Source organism: Toxotes jaculatrix, chromosome 10 (genome assembly GCF_017976425.1).
Source record: "Toxotes jaculatrix isolate fToxJac2 chromosome 10, fToxJac2.pri, whole genome shotgun sequence".
Lineage (NCBI taxonomy): Eukaryota > Metazoa > Chordata > Actinopteri > Toxotidae > Toxotes > Toxotes jaculatrix.
Window position 1 is genome coordinate 7,150,039 of NC_054403.1, and position 13,645 is coordinate 7,163,683.

At 38.9% G+C, this 13,645-nt stretch overlaps 1 protein-coding gene and 1 long non-coding RNA gene across 2 annotated transcripts; one reads left to right on the forward strand and one right to left on the reverse strand.

Moving 5' to 3' along the window:
• Positions 1-376: 376 nt before the first annotated feature.
• Positions 377-8,895, reverse strand: LOC121188458. Its single transcript, XR_005894703.1, has 3 exons — positions 8,762-8,895; positions 7,310-7,449; positions 377-430 (listed from the first exon to the last, which is right to left on the reverse strand). It is a non-coding gene; the product is annotated as an uncharacterized LOC121188458 (long non-coding RNA).
• Positions 3,432-9,030, forward strand: rab33a (RAB33A, member RAS oncogene family). Its single transcript, XM_041048234.1, has 4 exons — positions 3,432-3,936; positions 7,327-7,467; positions 8,646-8,726; positions 8,806-9,030. The coding sequence occupies exons 1-4, from the start codon at positions 3,547-3,549 to the stop codon at positions 9,028-9,030; spliced, it is 837 nt and encodes a 278-aa protein (XP_040904168.1). The 5' UTR covers positions 3,432-3,546.
• The last annotated feature ends 4,615 nt before the right edge of the window (positions 9,031-13,645 follow it).

Here is a 13,645-nt window from a genome sequence, read left to right on the forward strand (position 1 = left end):
AGAAGCCAAAACAAACAAGCACATAAAAATATGTAAGTAATTTATGAGTAAAAAATACAAAATACAATATACAGCTATGTATTGTTTATTTAATATGTCATTTGCCTCATCTATCTATCTATCTATCTATCTATCTATCTATCTATCTATCTATCTATCTATCTATCTATCTATCTATCTATCCATCCATCTATCTATCTATCTGATGTATTTTCTGCTATGTGTGTGAGATTTGGGATTGAGATTTTATGAAAAAAAAATGGATACAGCATATTGATTTTTACATACAGTATGTCAGATTTTATCTTACTGAGGCAGACGCTCTTATTTTACCATATATATTCCTTCTAAAAGCTTGAGTGGCAGCCGCTGTCAGGTCAGTTTATCAGGTGGCATAACAGCAGCAAGGCAGCCATGACCGTCAACTGTCCTAAATTAGTAAAAAAAAAAAAAAAAAAAAGTTTCTGATGAGTTGTAGACAAAGGACGATGGTTCAGTTGTTGCCCTATGCTTACTGCAGTAACCCTACTGTATTTTATGCCATATTGGATGTAGCGGGCACATTTATAGTATCCCAACCACATATGAAAATGTGAATCCAGGACAATATTTTGGTCTGCATGCATTCATATGTGTGTATGCAAATGCATGCTATATTTCACTGTTGGTTTGTGTTCACCAGAATGTGAATGTCCCACTGAGATTCATCTGTAGACAAATGAGCCTTTTACTGAGGAAGAAGGGAGCTTTGTCAGACACAAACACCGGGATTGTTAGACATAGTGCAAGTGTGTGCGTGTGTTTGTTGTGCCTGTGTGAGAAAGAGATTATGTGTGTCTTTTTGAGAAAGACAGTGTTTATGTCTGTGAGGAAGAGACGGTTTATGTGCGAAGGATTGTTCTGCACAGTGAGTGGTGCGCCTGCGTGTGTGTATGTGCAAGAGAGACTTCGGGAAAACAGCACAAGTGCTGGTGTTTCTGTCTGCATTTCAGTCTGATATCAACAGACAGGGAGTGTGCGTATATCTGTATTCTGCGTGTGTGTGTGTGTGTACAAGTGTGTGTATTTTGTGTTTTTTTTCCTGTTGCTGTTAGTCAACATGGAATCACAGCAGCTCAAACACCTGGCAGCACCTTGTACGGCCACATTTCCTAAAGTAAGTAAAACTGATTTCTGTCCGTAGCTCCAAAACTGATCACAGGGGAGAAACATTCTAATTGTGAGGCTGGGAAGAAAACAGCAGGAAATAAAACTGTCTGCTGCTGCGGTTGGGATATAGTTATTAACCACATTAGCAGCATCACTCTTGGAAAAACAGTTTAAGTTGGTTTGTCATCAAATTTGATCCAGAGAAACAATTACTCGATAGATTGCAATGCAATTTGTGAAGAAATTCGTGGTTTCCACAGAAAAAATCCAAATCACTCTGGTAATCCTCTCACATTTCCTATTTCCTATAGTCAGGTGATTATTGGGTTGACATTTTTTTTCTTTCATGAGCTGTCTTGACAACTTTTTGATGGATTGCACTGACATCTGATTTAGATATTCATGTCCCTCTCAAAGTGATTTGTAAAAACGTTTGTATTCCCCTGCCTGTCATCTCATGCTAAGATCAGGCCAAAAAGTTGATTTGTCCGGTACTTTGGTTTATGAACAACAAAGCTAATGACATTTCTGCCAGGCTCAGCTATACTTTGTGTTTAGTGCTAATTAGCTAATGTTGTCATGCTAACATGCTAATCTAAAATGGTTAACATGTAAACAAAGCAAAATTGTAAGCATATTAGCATGCTGGTGTTAGCGTTTAACTAGTACAAGTACAGCCTCACAGAACAGCTAACATGGCTGTAGACTCTTAGGAGATGAAATTACTTCTAGTTTCTTTTATTGCCATTAATAAGACATAATTCACTTGTTTGACTTCAGACATTTGCAAATGCTACAAATTTAAACTTAAAAAGTTCCAAGCCTGCATGTAAAACTATGTTTATAACTGTCTTTTAGTGGTAGACATCAAGTTCATCCTTCAACATTCGCCTTGCTCAGGTGCACTTGAATCCCTATCAGAGCCAAGGCTGCTCTGTTACATCAACTCAGAAATAAAAATGCAATTTCAGTCATTACACTGCAAACAAAGCAAGTTATTTTAACAGATGATGGAACTGTGAAAAAATAAAACGGCTTTATGTAATTTCCAGTGACTTTAGTATATTGAGTATAATAAAGTCTAGAGTCTATAAAATGGGTTCCTTTAAAGGTAACTGATAATCTGATTTTATATAAATGCTAATTTGAATGGGAATTCCTGGTACTCTTTTCATTCATTTTACCTTTGAGAGAGAAACTAATCAGGCCTGGAATCTGGCAACTGCATTACGGCCATTTTGGTTTATGGAATGTGATAATATGACCAGCCAATCAGATCACATGACTTGGTAGTGTGAGAAAATCGGAGTCACTTTCTCTCTCTGCCACAACAAAAGAGGGAATGATTCACTCACAGCTACAATCACGCTGTATTCATCATCAGTTTTTCAACTACATCATGTTTTCAAACTACAATTTTTGGTATAAGATCATTTTACAGGTTTCAGGATCATCAGAGAACCACCAATGCATAAAGTATATGGTTTATGGACAAAATAAACAGTTAGTTCTGCTAATGAAACAAATGACTTCATTAAAAAATATATATATATTACATATATTATTAATGCATGATTATGCTCTTTCTGACATTATTAGATTTGGGAAAGTAGCATTTTACTGTTTGCTAGTTTAGCTACTATTAAATATCTCCTATAGACAGTTCTGCCAACCTAGGGGTTGTTTGGAGTCCCCTCCAAACAGTCACAAAGTAAACCTGAGGGGTCATATGATTTATGCTGTGTAATAAAAACTACAATATGTATTGGAGAAGAAGTAACATAAAATTAAAATACTCAAGTAAAACAGAATTGCCTCGGGCTTCTTGAGTAAATGTACTTAGTTGCTTTCCACCACACTAGGGTGCTTGTGGGACTCAGTAGTGTGTTCATGTAGTGACCTTATTATACGTAACAGGTTTTTATGGTATAGTATACAATTGCTATGATTTTTATATAGCGATTTATGTATCTACGTGATGAGTCACTGGTGAGTTTGTAGAAATGTTAAGGCACTTATGTTACATTCGATCGCCCATTGAATCACTAATATTTTACAGGGTAATTTATTGTACCTTACACCTTCTGGTAACAATAATAGGATATAGTGCATAAATTTCTTGGGATGTTTGTGTGAGATCTTTCTACATATCATATCAAAAAAGACAAATAAAACATATAGTATAGCCAATACATTTTAGTTTTCTTGTCTTTTCTAATGCTTCTCCCTTTAAGGCCACAGTCAGCTGCTGAAAGAGAGCATCGTTGGTATTGTTGCATCTCTGGTCTCCTCCTTCCTTCCTCCTCCTTTCCCCTCCCTTCACTCATCCATCCATCTGTCCACCCCCTCTCCTCTTCGCACACGCACCCCGATTTGCGCATCGCCTCCTCCGGCACAATGACCAACGATTCTCCGGAGGAGGAGACCCGAGCTCCGGGCGGCGGAGGAGGAGGAGGTGGAAGAGGATTCGCACAAAGAAACCGAGCGGACGACAATGTCACCATCCTGACATCCTCCATGGATTTCCACAGAGCCAGCCGGAGCCGAGCCAGCAGCCACAATGAAGCCGCGCCGAGCCTCACATCCTCCGTGGATCTGAGCACCTCCTCCCTGGAGCTGAGCATCCAGACGCGGATCTTTAAGATCATCGTCATCGGGGACTCCAACGTGGGGAAGACCTGCCTCACCTTCCGTTTCACCGGAGGAAGCTTCCCCGACAAGACCGAGGCCACCATCGGAGTGGATTTCAGGGAGAAGGTGGTGGAGATTGAAGGGGAGACTATCAAGGTAAAAGCAACAGAGGGGCTGGGTGCTGATTAGTGGTGTTTCCTCACTTCCACCCCCTCTTCCTCCTCCTTCTCTTCCTCTGTTCTTTTTGTTGATCAGCTGCAGCTCTAAGTCTTTCAGCGCTTCACACAGGGCCCCTTCTTTCATTTTATCCTCTCACTCTAAAACATCACACTACATTTTACATTTAATATCTTTAGAGGCATTTTATCATTTAGAATGTACTTTAGATACATGCCAAAGGAATTCAACATGTTTAGGAATACTAGACTTGGTCTGTCTTTGTAGTCAATATTTGCCTAAAGAAGGACAGTAATATGTCTGTTTCCACAGTTTGACACAGATTTCTAAAATCGAGAATCTCTGCTAGTATTGTCAAAACTCAAGCTTTTGAAAAACCGTCACAACCCGACAGGGGTGCTGCTTTAAACTGCAAGAAAACGACTCACTTTGGGTGCTGAAACAGTAAATATCCACAATCCCAGACATGTCTCAGGGCTCATGTCCAGCTCCAGCATCATCATAAATAACCATCCATCCATTTTTATTATTGTAAAATATGTGATGTAAGCTCCACGGCTGGAATGAACAGTGTGTATCATACCAGCCATAACAAATTCTACTCGAGTAAAACCAACAGCATTAGAAGTGAAGGCCACAGTACTGTAATGGCTCCCTGGTAATAGCTAAATTAAAAATTAATGATTTCCAAGATTCATAGTAACAATACATATTGGCAGATGTAGCAAAATCATTGTAAGAGCAGCAGTATGATTATAAATGAAGTATTGGGACAAATCATTTTGATCAAGATTTTAGTTGTTTTTATATGCAGGATGGTTACTAACATCCCTATTCACTCATTTGGATGATCTGTGACTAAAATTATTCTTTTTTTTTAGATTTCTTATTTTGTTGTGTAATGCACACACCTTCCTAACCTTCACCTCAGTTGGCCAATCAGTGTACATGGGAAGACTGTGGCAACACGCACGCACACACACACACACACACACACACACACACACACAAATATGTAGGAGCTCCCTCCCCCCACTTTCTGTCTCACTCTGTCTGCAACCTCCAGATGCCCCCTAATGCTGACTCACAAACACACTCACACAAACACCATACACTACACCTATTAGGTCAGCATCTCTGAATCACTGATATTCCCCTCAAAAGCCATGTCAGACACGCACAGTATGATCTGCGATGTCAGAAAGTCTAAATGTCACTATTTTCATATGTTAATTTAACTAATGTATCTGATTCTGCACTTCAATACTTTTGAATGTTTTGTATACTGTTAGCAACCGGCTTTGTTGCTGCCTTCAAACCTGTAACATTGGTAACTGTTGGTAGATTACATTCAGATGAGACAACAAGTAAATATTTTGTTATCTAGATTAAGTCTGTTCAATTAATTAACTCTGGTGCTGTATCTGCTGTAAGTAAAGGAATTGTCATTTTTTCCATTAATACTCCATAAAATTGTTTTTTTTTTCCATCCTTGGAAATTTGTTTTTCTGACATGCTAAACGTGTGAAAACAAGTCTGTCAGTTACAGTAAAAAAATGCAGCACATGGATCACACCATGCCTAACTTAGCCCAATATAAACCCAATCATAGCAGCTAATGTTGTATTTTGACATTCTCGTTGACTTTCTTCCTGACCTGTCCCAGTCATGTGATGAATAGTGAGATTGACTCCCATCTGATTTCATTGCCTTTACAGTGCAGTCTTTCATTGCTTGAGTAAAATCTATGCTCCTTTTCTGGTGCAAGAGGGCTTTTGAGAAGGTTTTGAACTAATCTCATGGCAGCACAGATCAGCATTTCACTCAGTTTATGTACAGTACAACAGGATTTACATATTATTAAAATTCACTCAAAACTCAGATTAACTGTGCGTGGATTTTACTGAGTGACTCTTTTCTCTCTTCAGTCCTCTGACGGGTGAATAAAGGTAGCACACAGACTGGCAACAACAAATGTTATAAGCTGCAGAGGCTATAAATAGCAGAGCAGAGCACTAAGTATAGATGTGTAAAGAGCAAGGATTCTCAAGTTTGTGTGTAGTTTGAAAAGCTCACTCTCAGATTGGATATATGGTCATTTTAGATTATTCATATTCAGGGGTACACAGTGTTAAACAAAGACTGACCTTTGATGTTATGAGCAGCATTAATGTAACATTCAATCTCTGATGCTAAATAGCCAGGTTCCTCCTTTCAAATGGTAATAGCAGATCATTCACCAGTCCTTTTACACCACAGGCCTGGGCTGAGTGTTGATAGACCTCCATGTTGATATACAAAGTGCTACTGATCACACAGTTTAAAGAAACATTCAGAAAACTGGCGTAGCGTGAGGTAGGAATCATTTTTACTCAGTCTGCATTTTAACATGACTGAATTTTGTTTTTTGATACAAACAGCATCAGTTCTTGTCTTGTGCAGAGGTGGTTAAATCTGCTGCAATTAAGAAATTACACTGCTGAGCAGCAGCTCCATATGCTCCACAGGTGTACTGGCTGAGGAATAAGGCTTAATCTGACAGTTTACTCAAAACAATTGAATTATTTTGTCAAACAGCTGTAGAATGCTGTGCTGGAGGCAAACACCAGTATATGTAGCACCATGAATTGCTGGTGTGGCCTGACGGGACTCACAAGTTCCTCAAACAGGCTGTGAAAATATTGCAGTTAATTATTTGAGGGCAGTGAAAAACACCCCAAATATTTTAACCAATAACTTGGCTAACCAACCTGCATACATTGTGGTGACATGACCAAATGTGGTGCTTTATTTTGGTTTTAACCCCACAATTTTGCCTGTGTCACTACATTTTATTTTGGAATACACTGCATAACATTTTTTGTATACAGCACAGAGTAGACCTGCCTGAGGTGTTTGTTAATGATTAAGCAGAGAAGTCCATTGTGCTACAGAGCATCGGTCTCCTGAGACCCTGTAGCTAGGATTATCTGAGAACACTCCTTCCTGTTGACATAGTACAGTGCTATGTACTGGTTCTTGTAAGGCTTTATAGGCTTCGACAGTTCCCTGTAGCCAGATTTGTATTGTAGTTGTCGTGTTATTTACTGAGATTAATCTCAAGCAACTGCAACAATAAAAAGTCTGAGCAGTTGCTCAATAAGACTGGATGTCTGGATTCCATTGCTCTGGATGCTGTTACATCCAAATCTGCCTATGGTTTATTACCAGCCCAGGTATTCTGAGAGCCACAAACACTGAGAGAATACAAGTTCATAGACTTCTTTGTGTCTTTCTCGCTTGTGTCAATCCCATCTCTATCTGCGATTATCAGTTACATTTACCTTTCTGTTTAAATCTCTTCAAGACTTACCTTGTCTACCTCCACAGGTGCAGGTATGGGACACAGCAGGTCAGGAGCGCTTTCGTAAATCCATGGTGGAGCACTACTACCGCAACGTCCATGCAGTGGTCTTTGTGTATGACGTCACCAAGATGGCTTCCTTCCGCAACCTACAGACATGGATAGAGGTTGGTAATTGGTTTAACACATTGTAAAATAACTAAATACGACTGTTAGTTTAGAAAGGATTGACTAAGTGTGCTTTAAACTGCACAGCACAGCCCATGTCTTTCTAAAGACGACTACTTGCGTTCTTTTTTGGCACTGTGAGTACTGTCAGTGTCTCTCTGGTTTCTAGTTTTCCTGCCTTCCCTAAAACTATTTATTACCCGTGGGTTGTCAGTGTGATGTTTCCATCACAAAGCGGGGTTTGCTGCTCTGAATGCTAAAGCTGCAACAGTTGTAACCACTGTTATGAGTAAGCCAACAAAGCTCCAGCTCATCCAGAGGTGCACTGTGGCTTCGCTTAGAGAATGAATTATTCACAGTGGTTTTTATAGTTGTGTATGTAGGAGGGACTTTTCAACAGGGAGAAAATCATTTAAATGTGTACTAAAATACTGCTACTGAATACTACTAACATGGCAACTTCCACTATTGGTAGTACTATCTCTACTGGCACTGTGACTACCTCTCCTTGTAAAACAATTCCAGTTATTGGCATATTATTAAGTATTAGCAAAAGCAAAAGTAATAGTGGTAAAAATACTGGTAGCTGTGTGACTAGTCATTGGTAATAGTAGAAGTCGAAGCAGTAGCCAGTGGTAAACAGTCTTAGAAGTTGCATATACGTAGTAAAATGCTAATGCTAATGCTGCATTCATGATTTTTCAGCAGAACGGTTTTTTATAACTTTGAACATTTTCATATTATTCTGAAGTTTCTCCTATAGATAACCCTGTGATCACACCAAATAAACATGTAGCCTGCATTTGCTAAATATTTGTAGCAGTTTGTTAAAGGTAACCAAGGTAAACCAGATATAAACAAACTGTAAGCTAAATAGCTCATTTTTAATTGGACTAATCAGTTATATTAGTGTTAATGTTGTATTTTATTTACTCTGAACTGCAGGAAACTGGAACTTTGCAGCCCTTCTGGCACCAGTTTTTATATTAACACTGCAGTTGTTTTTGCCAAGTGTGTCATATTGTAGCTGTCACAAATTCCTTGTAATTACAACTAAGAGGCCAGTTTGTAAGGTCTTTTTTCCTCTCAGTTTCTCATATTTATGGTCTCTATGATTTCATAGAAACATGGCCATAGTTTATAAAGCTATATTTTTGTTCTCTGTGTTCCTTTCCAGGAGTGTAATGGCCATCGGGTCTCTGCATCAGTACCTCGAGTCTTGGTGGGAAACAAGTGTGACCTTGTGGATCAAATACAGGTTAGTGTAGAACCACAGCAGAATATTTTATTTACCTTATTGAATTAAGGTTTACAACCAAACACTGATGCTTTCCCAGGTGCCCTCCAATATGGCGTTGAAGTTTGCTGATGCCCACAACATGCTGCTGTTCGAGACGTCAGCCAAGGACCCGAGGGAGAGTCAGAACGTCGACTCTATCTTCATGTCCCTGGCCTGCCGCCTGAAGGCCCAGAAATCCTTGCTCTACAGAGATGTGGAGAGAGAGGATGGGAGAGTGCGACTTACACAAGAGACTGAAACAAAGAGTAATTGTCCTTGTTGAGGAAAAGAGGAGTGGGAGGCATAATGGAAGGGAAGGGAGAAGAGTAACATGTACATGTCAAGGAAGAGGAGGAGAGGTATGATGGGAAAGTGAGGCTAAAACAAGAGTCTTAGAAATTAAGTGCAACTTTTCTAGTTTAGGATGAGGATGGTGGGGTTTAGACTGACACTAAGAGCAATGCATTTTAAAGAAGAAGAGGACAGGGTGGAGGAGAACAGTGAGAACTTAAATCTTGTGTAAGGGACTGAAACATCATCAGTGTTCTTGAGACCATGGAGAAGAGGGGATGATGAGGACAGAGAGAGACAAGGATAAAGGGTTTGGGAAGTGACACATTTATTAACAATTCAGAAACAAGACAATGCTGCCTTTTAGACTCCACTATAATTTAGAGATTCTTCCATTTTCTCAAACATAGACACAATCTGAGTAAATGTACTTTGTGCGGGCCCAGTGCACAGGCAAACGTTGCACTATAAATGTATGAGTCATTTTGGGGATCCACAGCAAACTGAAGCCAGCCCTGGTTTAGTGTCCGTCACAACCATTATTAACACCAACGTTCTGAGGAACCATATTAGAAGTGGTATATCACAGTCTTAGCTTTCACTGTCAGATCCATATTGATTTTCATTCCAGCTGAAAGCAGCACTTCCCAACCCTTCTCTACTGCCTTAAAAAAGCTGCCTCAGTCTTGGTTTCAATGAACCAGTGAGGCAAAAGTAGCATAGAGGTTTTAGCGTTATTAAGTATTTTAACCACTTGAGACGATCTTGGTTAATATGACCAAGCAAACACTCTGGCAGCCTGTCAGAGCAGTCCTGAAGTGGACTATTTGAAAGGATGAATGAGGCTCTTTTTGTCTCAGCATTTTAATGTACGTGATATCTACCCTTCAAATGAAAATCACTGTGAGATCACAAATACTCCACAAAGACTTCACAGGAAAGGTGAGAATACCTGTTAGACAAAGTGGATAAAATAGGGGGCAAAAAAGTCCAAGTGGGGGCAAAGGACCCATAGTAAGACCTTGAGAGGTTTTCCATCTAGAGGTTGTCAGGCAGCATGTCATGTATTGATTTAGAGGCTGTAAGATCCTCTTTCCCTTATGCAGGAGAAATGCACTCTCTTAAGAAGGGTCGTCATGGCAAGGCTCCTCTTTCTCATCTAATCCTGATGTAAACATATCCTCTCCAAGTATTCCCTGTGGCAGAGTGGCTTATCCAGCTTTTCTTAGTGTGCAAATGCAGAAACATGCAGTCTTCACCATCTGTGACTTCAAGATAGCGAGTTGGCTCATCCACAGCAAATCCATATTCTGTTATAAACTTTTTCCAGGTAAAGGCCTTTTGTCTTAGATGATGCACTTTCTACATCTGTATCACAGCCTCCGGTTTCCAAAGAGAACAGGAGAATGACAGAAAACTGTGACCCCTGTATAGATTATGAAGATCTTTATACTGCTACACAGCCTGAGCCAGGATGTACAGTATGAGTGGACTATTATGCTTGGTGTCTGTGTGAAGGAGAGAGTTCAGGAGTATCCGAGCCATGGATGATACAGGCTGCATGAAACACTGTAGAAAGCCATTTTCATTATTCACACACACGGATATCGTACGCTTTACAGGAGGTACTTCCAAGCTGGGTTGTGGGTGGAAGTACACACTGTGTACAACTTGGTGTTGGCGCTACGAAGCCTTTGTGTAATAAGGCATCAATCTACAAACCTGACTGTGATGCTGTCACTTTGATACAGCAGTACACTCACCACATCTTACCCTAATTTAATGTTTTAGCCTACTTTTGAGCAATGCTATTAATATATTTGGATGCCAGATATGTAAAACATTCAGATCAGTGAGCATTTCAGGGTAGTGCTCCTTCCAAGCTGACAGTCTGATGACCTAATTATTTCAACACATTGAGCAATTCAAACACTGTGCAAATCCAAGTGAAATCCAGAGAGCTATTGTCTGAGGTGCACCAGGTTTTAATGGTCTCTGTTCCAATATCCATCTGTTTTTTTGTGTTTTTAATTCATGCTTATATTAACAGTAACAGGATCAATCAGCTGTCACAAGTGAATCAAATAACATTACTGTAAAATACTGGGAAGAGCTCTCTTTATTCTCACTCTCCGGGCAAATCTGTGACTTGAAAAGGAGATTTTAACTTTCATACATGCAACCCAGAGCCATAGTTTCAACAAGAGCTGGGCAAAAGAACACAAAAACTAGGACAACAACTATTCATCCATTTTCTAAACTGCTTATTCTGTTCAGGGTTGTAGGTGGCTGGATCATATCCCAGCACATAATGCATCAGAGGAGGGTACAGCCTACAACTTTTTATCTGTTGACAAATATCTATGGCTCTGTCTACCATTAGATTAGCATAGTCTTGTAAAATAGTCGCTGAATTAAAAGTGAGATGACTGTACTTGCCTAATGAGAAGAAAAACATGTTGTGGGAAGAAGAAGAATGTGCCTGCATTTCCTTCAGAAATTTAGTAGATCTGAATAAAATAACATTTGACTTGGTTTCAAATGACTGGAAAGAAACTGTATAATCTAGTTATTTTTTGTTTTCAGGATTTTACCTGAAGACAATCCTGTTGTGTTAACTTTATAAAGGCTTAGAAGTGCAATTTATTGTACAATAAAGAAAAAAAAAGATGAGTTATCACTTGTTGGAATTACATACCTTACATATCACATTGACCTTTACCTTAGCTTTCTTTTTCAAGCATTTGAAATCAGTGCAAATGTGTATTTTACACAGGTCTAAAAGTTAAAACCACAAATGTACAGTTTGTATGCTTGCCTTCCCTTTTCCCTGTATTTGTTAAAATGTTTCCTCATTTATTTGTTTCAACAACCAGTATTTGCTCTTAAAGGGATGCCTTGACATTTTGAAATTTAGTCAGGTATTTTTATTTATCGTTCAAGTAAAGTTACCATATGTGAAATTTAGGTAATGCTAACACAGCCGAAAGGAGACTGGTATTTGCAGTTTTGAGCTAGCTTGTTAGCATTATTATATTTTCATATTAACTTCTTATGTTATTGTGGTTTTCAAGACTTGTCTGTGCTTTTTTAATGTATTAAAAATCATAATAACATAACATTTGTTGATGTCTGAGGAGAAATTCCCTTTCCCCTCCACAGAGAAATCAGCACTGTCAACAAGAACAAAGGATCTTTAAAATAATTAAGAAATATTCACTAAATATGAAACTTCAGTCATGTATGAATCTCAAACATAACCAGGAAAAATATTTCAGTCTCAGGTCCTCTTGGGTCCTTTTCATGATTTTACATGTCTCTCCAACTCTAGCTTGACTGGTGTTTGTAGCAGATACTTATATTGCTGTTAGAAAGCTTTTAAAAAAATGATAAGGACCTCTTATTTGGTTATAAATAATTGTGACCCTAGACATATACATTTTACAGGTTGACAAACTATGAAATAGCAGCGACTTTTCCACTGGCAGTTTTGTACTGTAATTTGTTTTCACACATCAGCCAAAATATACATTGATCATAATAAACTAAAATCAATAAAACTGGCCATGCTGCTCTGTTAGTTAGACCCTATCTGCAACCTTCAAAAAAACCTTAAACCTTAAAAAAAGAACTTCACTCTGAATTTTCAGTCAGTCACTTCAATTGTGCTCTGTCTTTAGTGAAGACTGTACTGTCTATAGTGCAGACAACAACTGAGTGACACAGGTCAGAGGTCAATTCAGGCCTCTGTCCTTCACTCTAAAAGCTGCCTTTTGAGTTGTTACAGCAACCAAAAACATGGAGATGGTGACAACTCATAAACTTGGGACAGGTTCAGCCATTTTACCCTCCACTAAGATTAATGTGACTGTAGAAATAAGAGCTCTGGGATGGGTCAGTCACAAAACAGCAGGCAGCCCTTGCTCAAAGATACTTTCAGCAGGACAGATGCTTGTTGACACAGGGATGTGAACCCTCATCCCACCTAGTCAGTACTACAAAATACTGCATTGTCCTGCTCCAGAATGAACAAAAAATTTCAGATTAAAATTCAAAATACCAAGTTACTCAAACAAAAGCCTTAAGAGTGGTGTTCCTTTGATTTTGTGATGTTGCTATAATTCGATTGTAATTGTTAAATCTGAAATGATGATGGGTTTTTTTTTTTTTGGCTGTGAGTTCAATATTGCTTTGGACTGTATCAGATTGACTTTGTCTTCTTGGTTGTTATTACAGTCTCACAAAGGGACATCTGATAAAACTGCTGAAGAAGCTTCATTTGACTCAGAGCCTCATTCTTTGGAGACCAGTTCCATTATTCTACCCTCCTTAAACTTAACTCAGCTTTTGAGATTACGTGCTCCCCTAAGCATTAACATGATGAAGTTTTCAGTAACATGTCTGTTTAGGCCATATACGAACTTGTTTCCTGACAAAGGAATTTACTGTCTTAGTCTATTTCCCTCCCACACACAGGAACTTCAGATTTCATGTCTGTTTTTCCATTCTCTTACTCTCTCTCTCTCTCTCTCTCTCTCTGCCCTGTATCTTCTTTCACCCTTCATGTGTCACTGTGCTTCTACTGCCCTCTAATTCTATTTCTGTCC